General features: G+C 37.4%; 1 protein-coding gene across 3 annotated transcripts in view; it reads left to right on the top strand.

The window, feature by feature from the left end:
* The window catches only part of LOC137974282 (DEP domain-containing protein 1B-like), a 32,187-nt gene extending 21,367 nt beyond the window's left edge, over window positions 1–10,820 (top strand). For all 3 annotated transcript variants that reach the window (XM_068821153.1, XM_068821154.1, XM_068821152.1), the window contains exons 6-10: window positions 1,718–1,884; window positions 2,826–2,927; window positions 3,164–3,232; window positions 4,549–4,719; window positions 9,429–10,820. In XM_068821153.1, the coding sequence (XP_068677254.1) occupies window positions 1,718–1,884; window positions 2,826–2,927; window positions 3,164–3,232; window positions 4,549–4,719; window positions 9,429–9,566 (647 nt within the window). In that variant the 3' untranslated portion in view covers window positions 9,567–10,820. The remainder of the gene's footprint in view (window positions 1–1,717; window positions 1,885–2,825; window positions 2,928–3,163; window positions 3,233–4,548; window positions 4,720–9,428) is intronic.
* Window positions 10,821–12,500: the final 1,680 nt, after the last annotated feature.

Below are 12,500 nucleotides of genomic sequence, written 5' to 3'. Positions count from 1 at the left end.
TCGGCGACAAAGAGCATTCTGATGCATTCAGCTGAATTGTGATTGGTTCAGTATTGTTTTGTTGCTAAGGGAATGTCAACTTCGCCGTATGATGGACTTCGCCGTGCGATCTCGTTATAACACTTTGAAGCAAACTACTGGCTTCACTTTTTTAGAAATGACGAATAGGTTTTCATTTATAAACAGTGTACTTGAGTATAGGGGCAGTTCATAGAAGAAGACTTTTGTAATCAAAAGGGTGCTATCTTTATTTCTTTTGTTTACATTGTTATCTCATTAATATTCATATTTTCGATTATCCGGACTCTCGATTATCCGGACTTTTTACTGAGGTCCCGACGACTCTGGATAATCGAGGTTCGACTTTACTCATTTATAAAGCAAAGGAAGTGGTTTGAAAAAAATCGAAGTTAGGAAAATCTGAAACACATCAACATTAGATATTGTTGTTACAGTGTAGTTTCTGGGTTCCCAGTTTTTTTTTAATGGCACCTTTACACTGTATCTAGTTATGTGCTCTGCTCCTTCAGTTGTAAATATTTGTTTCACTAGCAACGGGAATTTACCAGTCAAAAACACTATTTTAATTTATAGACTGAGACTTGAAGTACAAGTTTGAATGAAAATTTTCATTCACCTACATTGTATTGTTGTTGGCTCCCCTTTTCTGCTTGTTTGCTGTTTTAGTGAAAAGGTCATAGGTTTAAATTCCATTTGAACCTGGAGATTTTTCAGGCTGATTTATTCACAACTGCTTAAATAAGTTGTTCGTAAACTGCAGTGATCTTTCGTGTAAAAAATAGTGTTATGAATGGGCAGATGTGTGTGCCTCGGCCTTGTGAGGGACAGTACATTTATATTGTAGTATCTGCATGACTATACTTTTTGAATTTACCCTGAAGGGAATGAGGTGAACTTATTCAAAAGCAAATTCACACATTAATATTACCCTAATTGTAATTAAACTCCTGTACAGTTTGAGATTCGTACTTTAACTTAACAATTCACTATAAAAAAGAAAAATAATATAGAAATACAAAGTTACAAGCAAGATACCAAAAAACTAAATTTCAGAACGCCAAAAACCACGACTGAAAAATTAATTACTTACAAGATCCGTACAGCAACTCCGGGTACAACAACTGACTTACAAACGAAATACAATACTTTTATACGAAAGACGAATACCTAATGAATTGACGAAATGAAGAAAGGGAATTACATATCATTACGCAACAGAACTTAAGTACATTGAATAGACGCGATAACGAAGCAAATACTGCATGCGGAATTTAGGCAAATTTACAAATATGTATTAAGCGATGACAAATGACAGCAAATTACATAGAGTGTGTTAAAGATGAAACAACAACAATGATATTCAATGTAAGGAGAAATGTAGACTCGGAAAAATATCCGAGTCCCAGATGGGATCCCATCTGGGACTCGGATATTTTTCTGAGTCTACATTTCTCCTTACATTGAATATCAAATTACATAGAGCCAATAAAATCAGTGCAAACGTAGCAAACTTAGAAAAATATAAAAGAAAAGAAAAAATCGATTTCTCGTGTCTACATTAATATTATTATTATTATTATTAAATATTATTATTATTATTATTATATTATTGTTATTATTATTATTATTATTATTATTATTATTATTATTATTATTATACATTGTACACAAAATTGACCTGTCCTTGATTCAACAGATTTTCTTTTCAAGTGCAAGTTAACTGCAATGCGCTCTCTGCAATATTGCTGTTTGCTGATCCCAGTAAAGAACAGGAATCTTCTTAAAGTGCTGCTGAAGTTTATGGTGCGACTGTTGGATAATCATGCCATCTCTTTGAGCAACGACTTACCCCCCACAGAAATGGTAAATACACTGTACAGTGCTGTATCACTGTCAGCTTTGGATTTGATGATGAGGTGGGGCAATAGGAATTGGGATTAGGTCCTCCTATAGCCTCTACCACTTACTTTGAGTGCAGGTTTGATTACTATCATGACAATTTTAATTTTAAAGAATGTTAATGTCTGAACTTGCAGGCCTCGGTCAAAACTGATGGTTTTTGCTAAACATCTCATAAAGATTTGTTTTGTTGAGTCTGAAATAAAGAGCTGGTATCCAAAACACATGCTTACTCACAGACAGAATCAAACGGCTACCCCTCCAACCCCCCACAGTGCAAATGCATCATGTGTTACATTGTACGTGTAAGTAGTTATAACAACGGCCACCAAATAGTTTAATTTATACAAACAATAATATTCAGATCAGTAAGTGTGATAAACTGTTCATTATTACTTTCCTCTCAGTCCAGCATCCTCAGCTTACAACAGTACATAATTTATGTTTTTCCTTTTTAAAATATACCTTTGTTTCCCAACCCCAAAAATTTCCGTAAGACATTGGGGTCTCAATCGCCTCATTGAGACGATATTTTCAAGTGCAACTTCTCAATTTGGCTTACAGGGTAAATTAACCCATTGACACCTATTTGCCACCCATTTTAGTTTTCCAGTTGATGTAGGGGTTGTCAAGTCTGTCAGTGTTTATTTTAACCTCTTACCTTTTAAAAACCACCTAATATTGTAATTCTCTTAGTAAGCACCATCATGGTAAGAAATTCCTGTTGGGCCTCTGAGAGATTCTGGTCTGTGCCTCACAATAAAGCTTAACAGGATGCTTTGTGGTATTTGATTTGAGATATACATTGTTGTTCAACATGAGGTGGCAACCACATCAGGCATAATTTTATTACAATACATGTAACGGCAAGTTGGTCGCAAATGAAAATTTGTTTATCTTAACAGCTTATTCAGTCATTTAGCTGGGTTATATTTGGTGTAACAGCAGACATGGATGTCATCAGGCTTATGTATCTCATGTTGGAGACGTTTCCTGAGTATTTCAAGGTAACAAAAGTTTGAAGTTCAGCATTTCCTAAATGGAAGCTCTCGCATGGTAGAAAGGTTCAGTCCAGTAAATGAACTGTTTTTGTCCTGACTAGTACATCGTAGTGTAGACTTGTGACTGCCACTTAGTCTGGACTTGAGAATTAGTGTACGATCTTATATGGAGAAGTAAAGGGCATGACTTTACAAGTGTGAATGGTAACAAGCATTTTATTCTCTGGTTGTTTAATTTTCAGAGCCCTGAAGGGCTTGAATTTCAAGTTCAACAGAGATTATTGTTCCTCCGAAACTGTAGAGAAAGCAAGGTGAGGTTTCCAGTGCTCAGAAACCGAAACTCTGAAGTGTCCCTTTACGAGATAACAGGCTGGGGTAACCTTTTTTTTTACTTCCCCTTCCCTAGCTGATAAAGCAGTATTTAACTCTTGATCATTTGAACTGCATAACATTTCTTGAGAAACTGAGTGAAGTAGTCAAGACATGTACTGGTACTGAAGTTTGGTAATAAATCAGTGGGTTTATAACCTGTACATTCAAAAACTGATGCATCAAGTTCTAAGTTCCATTTAACAACCTAACAATTATTTTGCTAACTTGATTGTTGAAACTTTGTCACCAAACTTTTCTGGGTCCTGTTTGTAATTTGTCCAGGATAGAAGGGTCACCCGCCTACCCGAGCTACCCTGGGCAAGCCAACTTTTCCTACGTTTCCTTACAAAATGCTGTGAACTGTTGACACGAGGAAAAAAAAAATTGGCTCGGCTAGGAAAGTGACTCGCCTAGTTGGGTTACAACTGTACCTTTATTTGATGGTGAGGTCACCCTCCTTGTAGGGCCAACTTTTTTCCATGTACATGTAAAAACTTTGGCTTGCCTAGCCAGGTTAACTCGGTCAAGGCAAGATAGTGAGAGCATGTGCAAGCACTGTCTTTCCGGTCTCCTCATGATCGAAAACGGAGACAGGCAGCTCTTGACTCGGGCAAGAGGGTCAATTCTTTTGCCATATTAATGCTTGCTAAAGTTGACTCTGCTTGGAGGGTGACCCTCTTACCCGGGACAACTTTTCTTTACATAAATGGGCCCTTAATGCACAGAGCATAGTACAGTGTAGTTGAACTATGTACAATTATTTTTACACTGTTTGCTTCTATAGTCAGTAATCTCCTCCCCATAATTAATTAGTGAGGTCTAAAACAACCCACCAACTTTGCCCATTCAATGTTGACTTCATTGGACAATAATTATTATTATAATTATTTCACCCTGAAAGTTTGTGTCCCAACCCTTTTGACAAAGATTGCATGTCCTGCTAAACAGCTAGCTACACAAGGGCTGGATGGTTTGGGTCCAAGTTCAACTTTAGTGTGTTACCTCCATCCAGTTAATTAAAGGTTCTTATAGCTGTCGTGTTTATTTGAGATTTTTACTTTCTATGCACAGTTCCACAAGCTGCAAGCTTTTAAAATGCTTTGGTGTATATTAGACTTTTTTACTTTTTCTTCTTTTCTTAGCTTCTGAAAATTGATTTGCAGTCTGAATTAGTGCATGGGGCCCTGGAATTAGTATTTGGGGCCCTGTTGACTGTGATATAATCCAGAGCTTTTTTAAATACATGATTGTGTAGATTACCATGCCTCCTGAAGCACCCACTGTTTCTTTCTGTGAGAGGGTCACACCTCAGGAATACAAAGAACAGTCCTTGATTACATCACAGCGCTCATTAAAGGACCTTCTCAACAAAATTGTTGACGATGAGACCCTTAGTGCAAAGGAGAAAAGGAAGCAGCTCAGACAGGTCTGTATTCTGGGCAAAGGGTACATGTATTTCTGGCTTTAGATCTAGTTGTAGTTAAATTGTACAAACCACGCTAAGATGCCATTTATTCCATTGAAAGTAAAAACAAAAAAACAACAAAACAAAAAGAAAACATGTGTACGTACTATTACTCAAGGTAACTGGGACTGTGAAAACCATGAGATTTATGATACAGGGATCCATACTCATTTTTTTTATCAAAGTTGTCAGCCGGGCAAGTACGTCTTATGATATACTTGCCCGACAAATTTTGTAACTTGAGAATTCGCGATTTATTTTACACTCTCGTCAGAAATTACGAATTTGACTCTGGAGTATTTTGTTATTTGCACCGTGGGAACCCGATTTACAGTGGTCCATATTTGGTATGGTTAAACGTACATGAATGTAGCTTACAAAGTTACGATTCAACAACCCAAAGTTTCGATGCTCCTGTCTAGTGTTTTCCTCTAATACGCTACCCAGATTTTGTTTTTTGTTCCTGTTCGTAAGCAGCACGTTCTGCTCCACTTGTTTTCTTTTCCGCTGGAGGTGGCAAAACACCTTGTAACTAACGCCACATTATGAGCTCAGCCAAACGACTTGCTAACACCCATGCCATCCCATGCCATCGGTGGGAGACTTGGTGAGATACATCAATTGAAAGTTGAGCCTGCAATCGTTTCATGGAAATGCATGGTCAAAGATTGCGCTCAAACGTTGAGGAAAGCTGCAAGTCTATTCCTTATTTTCTGGAAGTTTCCATTAAAGGAAAAGCAATCAGAACAAAAGTAATGAAATGATGGTAGAACCAACTGGGATCTCGGAAAAAATCCGAGCCCTAGATGGGATTCGAACCCACGACCCTCCGTGATCTAGTCGGATGCTCTAACCACTGAGCTACTGGAGACTCTTATGGCGAGCAAGGGTGAAATGTGGGTATTGACTCGAGCTGCATCACGCAGCTACAGAGTCAAATGACTGACAGCATAGCTCATAACTGTATCGCACAGTCACCTTAAAGCATATCTGAGATGCGGCCAACCAACCACCCAAGTGAGCGAATGTGAGAATGATAAGCTTAGAACGAAAGTACATTCTGTATTATAACATTCGATGGCATTCATGAAAGGACATTTATTAAAACTTCACTCGTCCAATGGACGACCTTTGGAGTTATTATACTTGTTCAGATGGGTTATTTTTCGTCTGAGATGACCGGACGGCTGCGAATGTGGATCCCTGTGATCTTTTAAGAACCAGTTTCAACACTTTTAAAAAAGTGTTGAAACTGGTTAGAGCCATCCTAAATTGGAATTAAAATTCTCCTTGCTGTCCTTGTTGTCATGGTCAAATGATTTGCATAACCTTTCCTGGCAGAAACTGAGACTCTCTGGAGGAGAACTTATATAACCAGTTTCAACACTTCCAAGAGTCACTCTCTTTACAAAGATATTGGCACTACACACTGTATCATGTAACTGTTAAAGCGAATTGTTACAGTATGGTACCATATGAAACACTGATTATTGCCAAACAAGATGCGTTCATTGTTTTGACGTAATACATGTAAGTTACCTTGGCAATGGGAAAGCCTAGCAAAAACACCCTATATCTTGACTTTAGTTGCTCCTATCTCAAAACAAACTCATTGACCCCCATTTTTTATTGCTAGAAAGTGATCAGAAGGCCAAGATGGAACTGATCTCTGCAAAGTTTAACTAAGGTTTCCGTAAAATTGTTGCACCATTTTTTCTGTAGGGTCAAACTATTTTAATTATCATATTAATTAAAAGGTAATACACATTGTAGACTGTCTCTTAAATGAATTATATGAATAAAGTTTTAGTTTTTTGGTATTTAGTATTCATTTGCCTTTTAGTCATGAGGCCTCAAACTCAGAACGACCTGGTGTCACAGCAGATTTGGACCCCCAGTCCAGATCCGCTAGCAGATGTGGACCCCTCTGAAAATAAGAGTTCTTTTGATTAGTATAATGTAATCTCATGGGCCAGAGGGCGATTAAGGATTAATTTCATGCGTATTTTCAAAGTTTTCACAAATTGTCCGAGTCGCAAGGTGACAAAGGCAACTTGGAAAACTTTGAAAACACAAGTGAAATAATTTAATCCTTAATTGCACGAGGGCACATTGCGATTACATTGTTTGTCACATAAAGGGCAAAGTTATTGTGCGAAGCCCGTTCAGTGCATATTGTGTTTTGAGTTGCAAAAAAGGCAAGTCTGTTAGAATAAAATATTGAGAACGGTTCTTTTAAAGCGCTGACCATTTAAAATATCAATTGAAAGCAAAAGAACTTTGAAAAACAATGCTTTCAAAGACAAGATTTAAATTTGCATATACTTTAGGAAATGCCGCTGCATGTGCTTTAAAACTTTTTTACTGAAACTTAAGTCTAACTTCGCTTTTTCTCCGTGTTGAAAATTAATATAAGAACTCATCATGACTTGACAAGTTTGGTTGTAAAAAAAAAAAATCTTCTGAATTCTTGTGATCAAGTAAACTTCTAAGAACACGTCTACCAACCAAGAGGTGTTTTTCTTTACGAAAAAGCCTCAGTGCGTGTTTTCAACAACTTTAACTGAAGCTTAAGTCTGACTTTGTTTTTTTTTTTTTTGCCTTATTAAAATGATAACACAACAATTCTGCTGCCGCGAATGCTTTTAAACAACAAATTAACTGAATGATCCAAGTCTTTTCCTCAAGTTTGTAATATGGGGGACCGTCCAAATTCGCTGATGGAATTCTACCCGGGGTCCAAATCTAGGCGGGGGCGAATTTGCTAGGACACCAACAGTGTTCGACACTAACGTTTGCTGATTTCCCGGGGCAAGCAAAATACATCTGTGGGCGACTAATATTTTGCGGAACGATGTGATTTGCAACGAAGAAAGTGACTAGTAATATGACGTTGTCGCCGCAAACGCGATAAAAAAAATTAACGATGTTACATCTCTTTCCTGTCATTTATTTTTCTGTTAAAAATTATATAATTACAAACGTCAAAATAGATTGGAACAAGGAACATGTTCATAGCTGTGGGAAAGGATGCTTTTACAATGGAACCCAGTTTTCGTCCGGCCAAATACGCTAAAATACTTTGATATCGAAGAAGCCTGTAAATGAACTGCGAGTCTTTTTCAGTTCGGTTTTTCTAGAAACAAGCAAAATGGTGGTGACAACGATGAAGATAGTTGATGAAATTTTCTTGATTGTGTTTGATCTGGTTGCAAAGCATTTACTAACTTAAGTTCTTACTTAAGTGACCAGTGAACACCAAATTATCAGATAACAGTTTGTTTTAGCTTTCATGATTATATCCTCTTTTGTGCACCGACAAAATAGACATTTTTACAAGCTTCCTTTGACATTTTAATGGGCAACAGGGCTTTAGAAGGTGGGCAACTGGAAAAAAGAACCATGGGCAACCGAATAAACAGAACTGCTGGCCCAAAGGGCAAATTAGTAAGAAAGTTAGCATCGAACACTGGACCAAGTCTGCAGCAGAAACTCCTGCCCCTTCACTTTATTGCAAAAACAACCGCAGTTGCATCTTAGACACAGTTGAATGCACTCCAATATTGTGAGGAATGTTTGATATGTTATGAATTGAAGGAAATATCACACACCAAAGTCAAAACTCTCATCTGATACTTAATTCAGGCAGAAAAAGTGCCATTAATAAAATCAGTCTCCAAAAAGAAACGAAAAATTCCTCACGGTATTTGAGGTAGTACAATCATCTATTAGAACTGAAAATTTGGAAGCGATATCTTAAAACCGGTGGGGATAGGAAGTCCGAGAAGTTGTAATTTTGGCATCAAAATTAAGCCCAAAATCAAGCTTAAACATTTCATGTGCAGTTCAGTCTGCTGAATAACTCCGCGCCCTACTTACCTACTAAGTCAATTATGATGAGCCAATCAGCGTTCGGGCATGTTTGAAGGTACCGTGTAGCAAATTGTGCGTGAAGGTTGTCAAATGACACCAGATCCTTTCATGTGTGATTGACATGATACATCAAACGTTTATCATGTGCAGATTATGGCGGGAAACAAAGAAAAGCAAGTTAAGCTGTTTTAAAATTAATTTTTAAGAATTTTTTTTTTTGGGAAAATATACTTCACAGCCCACTGATTCAAGATTTGCAAAAACAAGAAATTTGAATGAGAGACCCAAATTTACCTCTAGCGAGACGTTAAAAAAATCTGTACTGCAGAATCAGAGCCACCTTAAAAAAATCACAGATTTAAGGTGGCTATGAATCCATTGTACAGATTTTTTTTTTAACTTTGCAGAAAGTTTCATCTTGGCCTTCTTTGTTTTTGAGATATGTGCAACCAAAGACAAAATAAAGGGTGTTATTACAGGGCTTTCCCATTCCCACTGTAACTTATTACATCACAATAATGACTGCATCTTGTTCAGCAATAATTGGTGTTTGTTATGGTACCACAACATTGCTAATACCTACGTGATACAGCATTGGAGTGCCAAACCTTCTAATAAGAACATTAGTTGAAAGCTTTGAAACTAGCTTGAGCCACCTTAAATAGAAAGTTAAGTTATTTGTAAGTGGTGATATTATCAAGGAAAAAATTATTTTTAGTCAATCTCATTCGATCAGTTCAGTTCAGAAAAGTACTAGTCTGATACTCTGTTTGATTTGTGATGTGTGTTTCTTTCAGTTTGAGAAGTCATACCCTGATATTTATCAAGCAAAATTTCCTGGAGACAACCTATCAACAAGTTCCCAAGCCTCACAAAGCTCTGAGAGATTAAAGCAAGTCATGAAACCACTGAACCTTCTAAGGAATTTGAGATAGAAGAGGAAGATGACAGTGAATAGCTTTACATTGCTGTGCATCTTTTGTTCTCCCTTGACCAATGGGCAACAGACAATTAATTTGAAGTTTGTAAGTCCCGACTGGATGTCAAACACAGCTGAGTTTACTAAGTATGTCAGTATGCATGTGAAGAAATATGAAAATAGGGCTTAAATAACACCAGGAGCTTCATGCTTATTGGTTCTATTGTGGTTAAGCTGTGATTTAAATACAGTACATTGTAAGCTTACAGTTTTGCTGATTAATAATATAAAGGCCCATCTTCAACTGACAGGGTTTTCCATCATTTGTTTTCGTTATGGAAATTTGCATTGCTTATGGTAGTGATCTGATTGGATGAATTTCAGCTTTGACGGGATTTTCATACATGTATATAATAAAAATTGTTCCACAGCACGCAATGCAATGCTGAAGATGGGCCTTAAAGATGATAGCTTACCCAGCTTCCACAAAGGTATTTGGTCTTAATAGAAGCCATCAGCTACAACTAAGTGAAAAGTTTTATTATTTCCCACAAATATTAATTTTTCACAAATGTAGAAGAAATAACAGTTGAATGTTTCAAGATCACAGCCTCTATTAAACTAGAAACAATCTTTCTTTGAGATCTCAGGGTATGCATAATTATTAGTTTTTAGCACTTGTATTTGACCTTTTTTTATTATTGATTAGGAAAATGGATTAAAATGGATTTTAGATTTTATGGGAAATTTTATTGATTTGAACTTAATTACTATCAACTTGAAGAGGAAAATGTATTTTCCTTTTAATATCCACTGTGTTTTATACCTCATGTGGAAAGATATTCATAAAAATTTGAAGAAGTAAAACTTTACTGTTTGGATTTCTCTTAAAATTAAATTTTGAACTTTACAGTATTCAAAAATGGTCAGCATGATAACCTATTGGTTAAAGTAGAAAGAGTTAAAGTAAAAAGAGCATTTTTGCTGAACTCTTTTTAGAATGCTCCAGACATAGGGCCTCTTTATACATTTGTACATGAATAAGTAAATTTTACTACTAGTCACCTCAAACACCCTAGGACGGCCCCAAGTAAGAGTGAAATCTCTCAGGGGTCAGTCGGTTAATATTTTGGCATTTACATGTACATACAATAATCGCTCCTCTTAATAATTTGCATAAAGTCAATCTTGACGTTAATTTTTCAAGTGTATTATTTTATATCAGGATCTAATTCAGTGACCAATAAAAATGCATCCTATTTTGTTACAAGACAGTGTCTACTTTAGCTCCTGCTTTAATGGCTTTGGCGGAGGCGCGGTAGTCTCGTGGTTAGTGTGCTCGACTCCAGAGTGAGGGGTTCGGGTTCGGGTCCTGGCCGGGGACATTAGGGCCATTTATACCACAGGCAGACAACCCTAAGGATGTGAGAGTGCGTGACGTCACGTTACTTTGAGACAGTTGTAACGGCTGATTCAACTGATCGAGGAAAATGTTCCATAAAAACTTAAAATCACGATGTTTCTTTTCGGAAATTCATTTTATGGACAGCCAGATAAATAAAGTTCACTCACCTACTATTTTTTGCATTGTCCTGAGTGATTTCATGGGTTTTTGGGACGTTTTGATTTCCAAATCCCACGCGTTGCCACATACAATATAAATAGACAAGGCGTGCAACTTCTAAGACCGCTCACGGCCAAGTGCCTCCAGAATTTAGCCAAATTTCTCCCACTTCCAAAGGTCGCTCGCCTCCCAGCCTTGGGCACATGGAAAGTCGATACTTTTGTTAGCTTTATGCCAAAAATCATCGCATTTAACCTTCATCAAAATCAAATAATTAAGCAATCAAAAAGCACAGATTAATAATTTCTCTCTCTTGGGGGAAATCTGTGCATTTTGATTGGTTAATTGGATTTTGATGACGGTTATCAAATTCCAATGATGCATGAGCGGTGTCCAGATCATCTGGCAATAACAAAAACCTGAGCAAAGCTTGCAAATCGAGCAGGATTTTGAGGTTGCAGAGCCGTTTAAATGCGATGATTTTTGGCATGATGCTAGCAAAATTATCGACTTTCTACGTGCCCAAGGCTGGGAGGCGAGCGACCTTTGGAAGTGGGAGAAATTTGGCTAAATTCTGGAGGCACTCGGCCGTGAGCGGTCTTAGAAGTTGCACGCCTTGTCTATTTATATTGTATGTGGCGACGTGTGGTATATATGAAGACGAAATCGAAGCGTCCCAAAAACCCATCAGATCACTCAGGACAACGCAGAAAATCGTAGGTGAGTGAACTTTATTTATCTGGCCATGGCTGTCCATAAAATAAATTTTCGAAAAGAAACAACGTGATTTGAAGTTTTTATGGAACATTTTCCTTGATCAGTTGAATCGGCCGTTACAACTGTCTCAAAATAATGTCACATACACGCTCCCGCATCCTTAGAGTTGTCTGCCTGTGGGAAAATTGAGTCCACTAGCCCAGATCCATTCTGGTCAGGGTGCTCACCTGCTGACCAAAAAGCCTGAGAGCTCTGGGTACGAGAGTGACCATCACATGGATGTCCAATATCAAAAATGCACACTGTTAACTAGCTGCACACAAGTATACAAGCACTGGTATTCTCTAAACTTTAGCCCGGCAATGTGGTCACATGATACTGGTCACATTGGCATACAGGGAGGGGTGGACAGCTGTACAGTGACAAAAACCTAATTTTCTGGCACACATGGGTTACTATAATTATTTTCTTACCGATGCTGCTCCAGAAGTGCGCGGCTTTGGTGCTCTGATCTTGGTTAATAGCGGATATGAGAGGCATTTGAGAAGTATTAAACCATCTTTAACTTTCCACTACAAGGACTTTGTTATTTAAAGTTATCACCTACAAAGTAACTGGGTACTAGAGGCTTTTTTTTGCATGATTTCTATGAATGACAAAGCTGCGATA

Source organism: Montipora foliosa, chromosome 10 (assembly GCF_036669935.1).
Source record: "Montipora foliosa isolate CH-2021 chromosome 10, ASM3666993v2, whole genome shotgun sequence".
Lineage (NCBI taxonomy): Eukaryota > Metazoa > Cnidaria > Anthozoa > Scleractinia > Acroporidae > Montipora > Montipora foliosa.
This window is presented reverse-complemented; position numbering and strand designations above follow the sequence as displayed.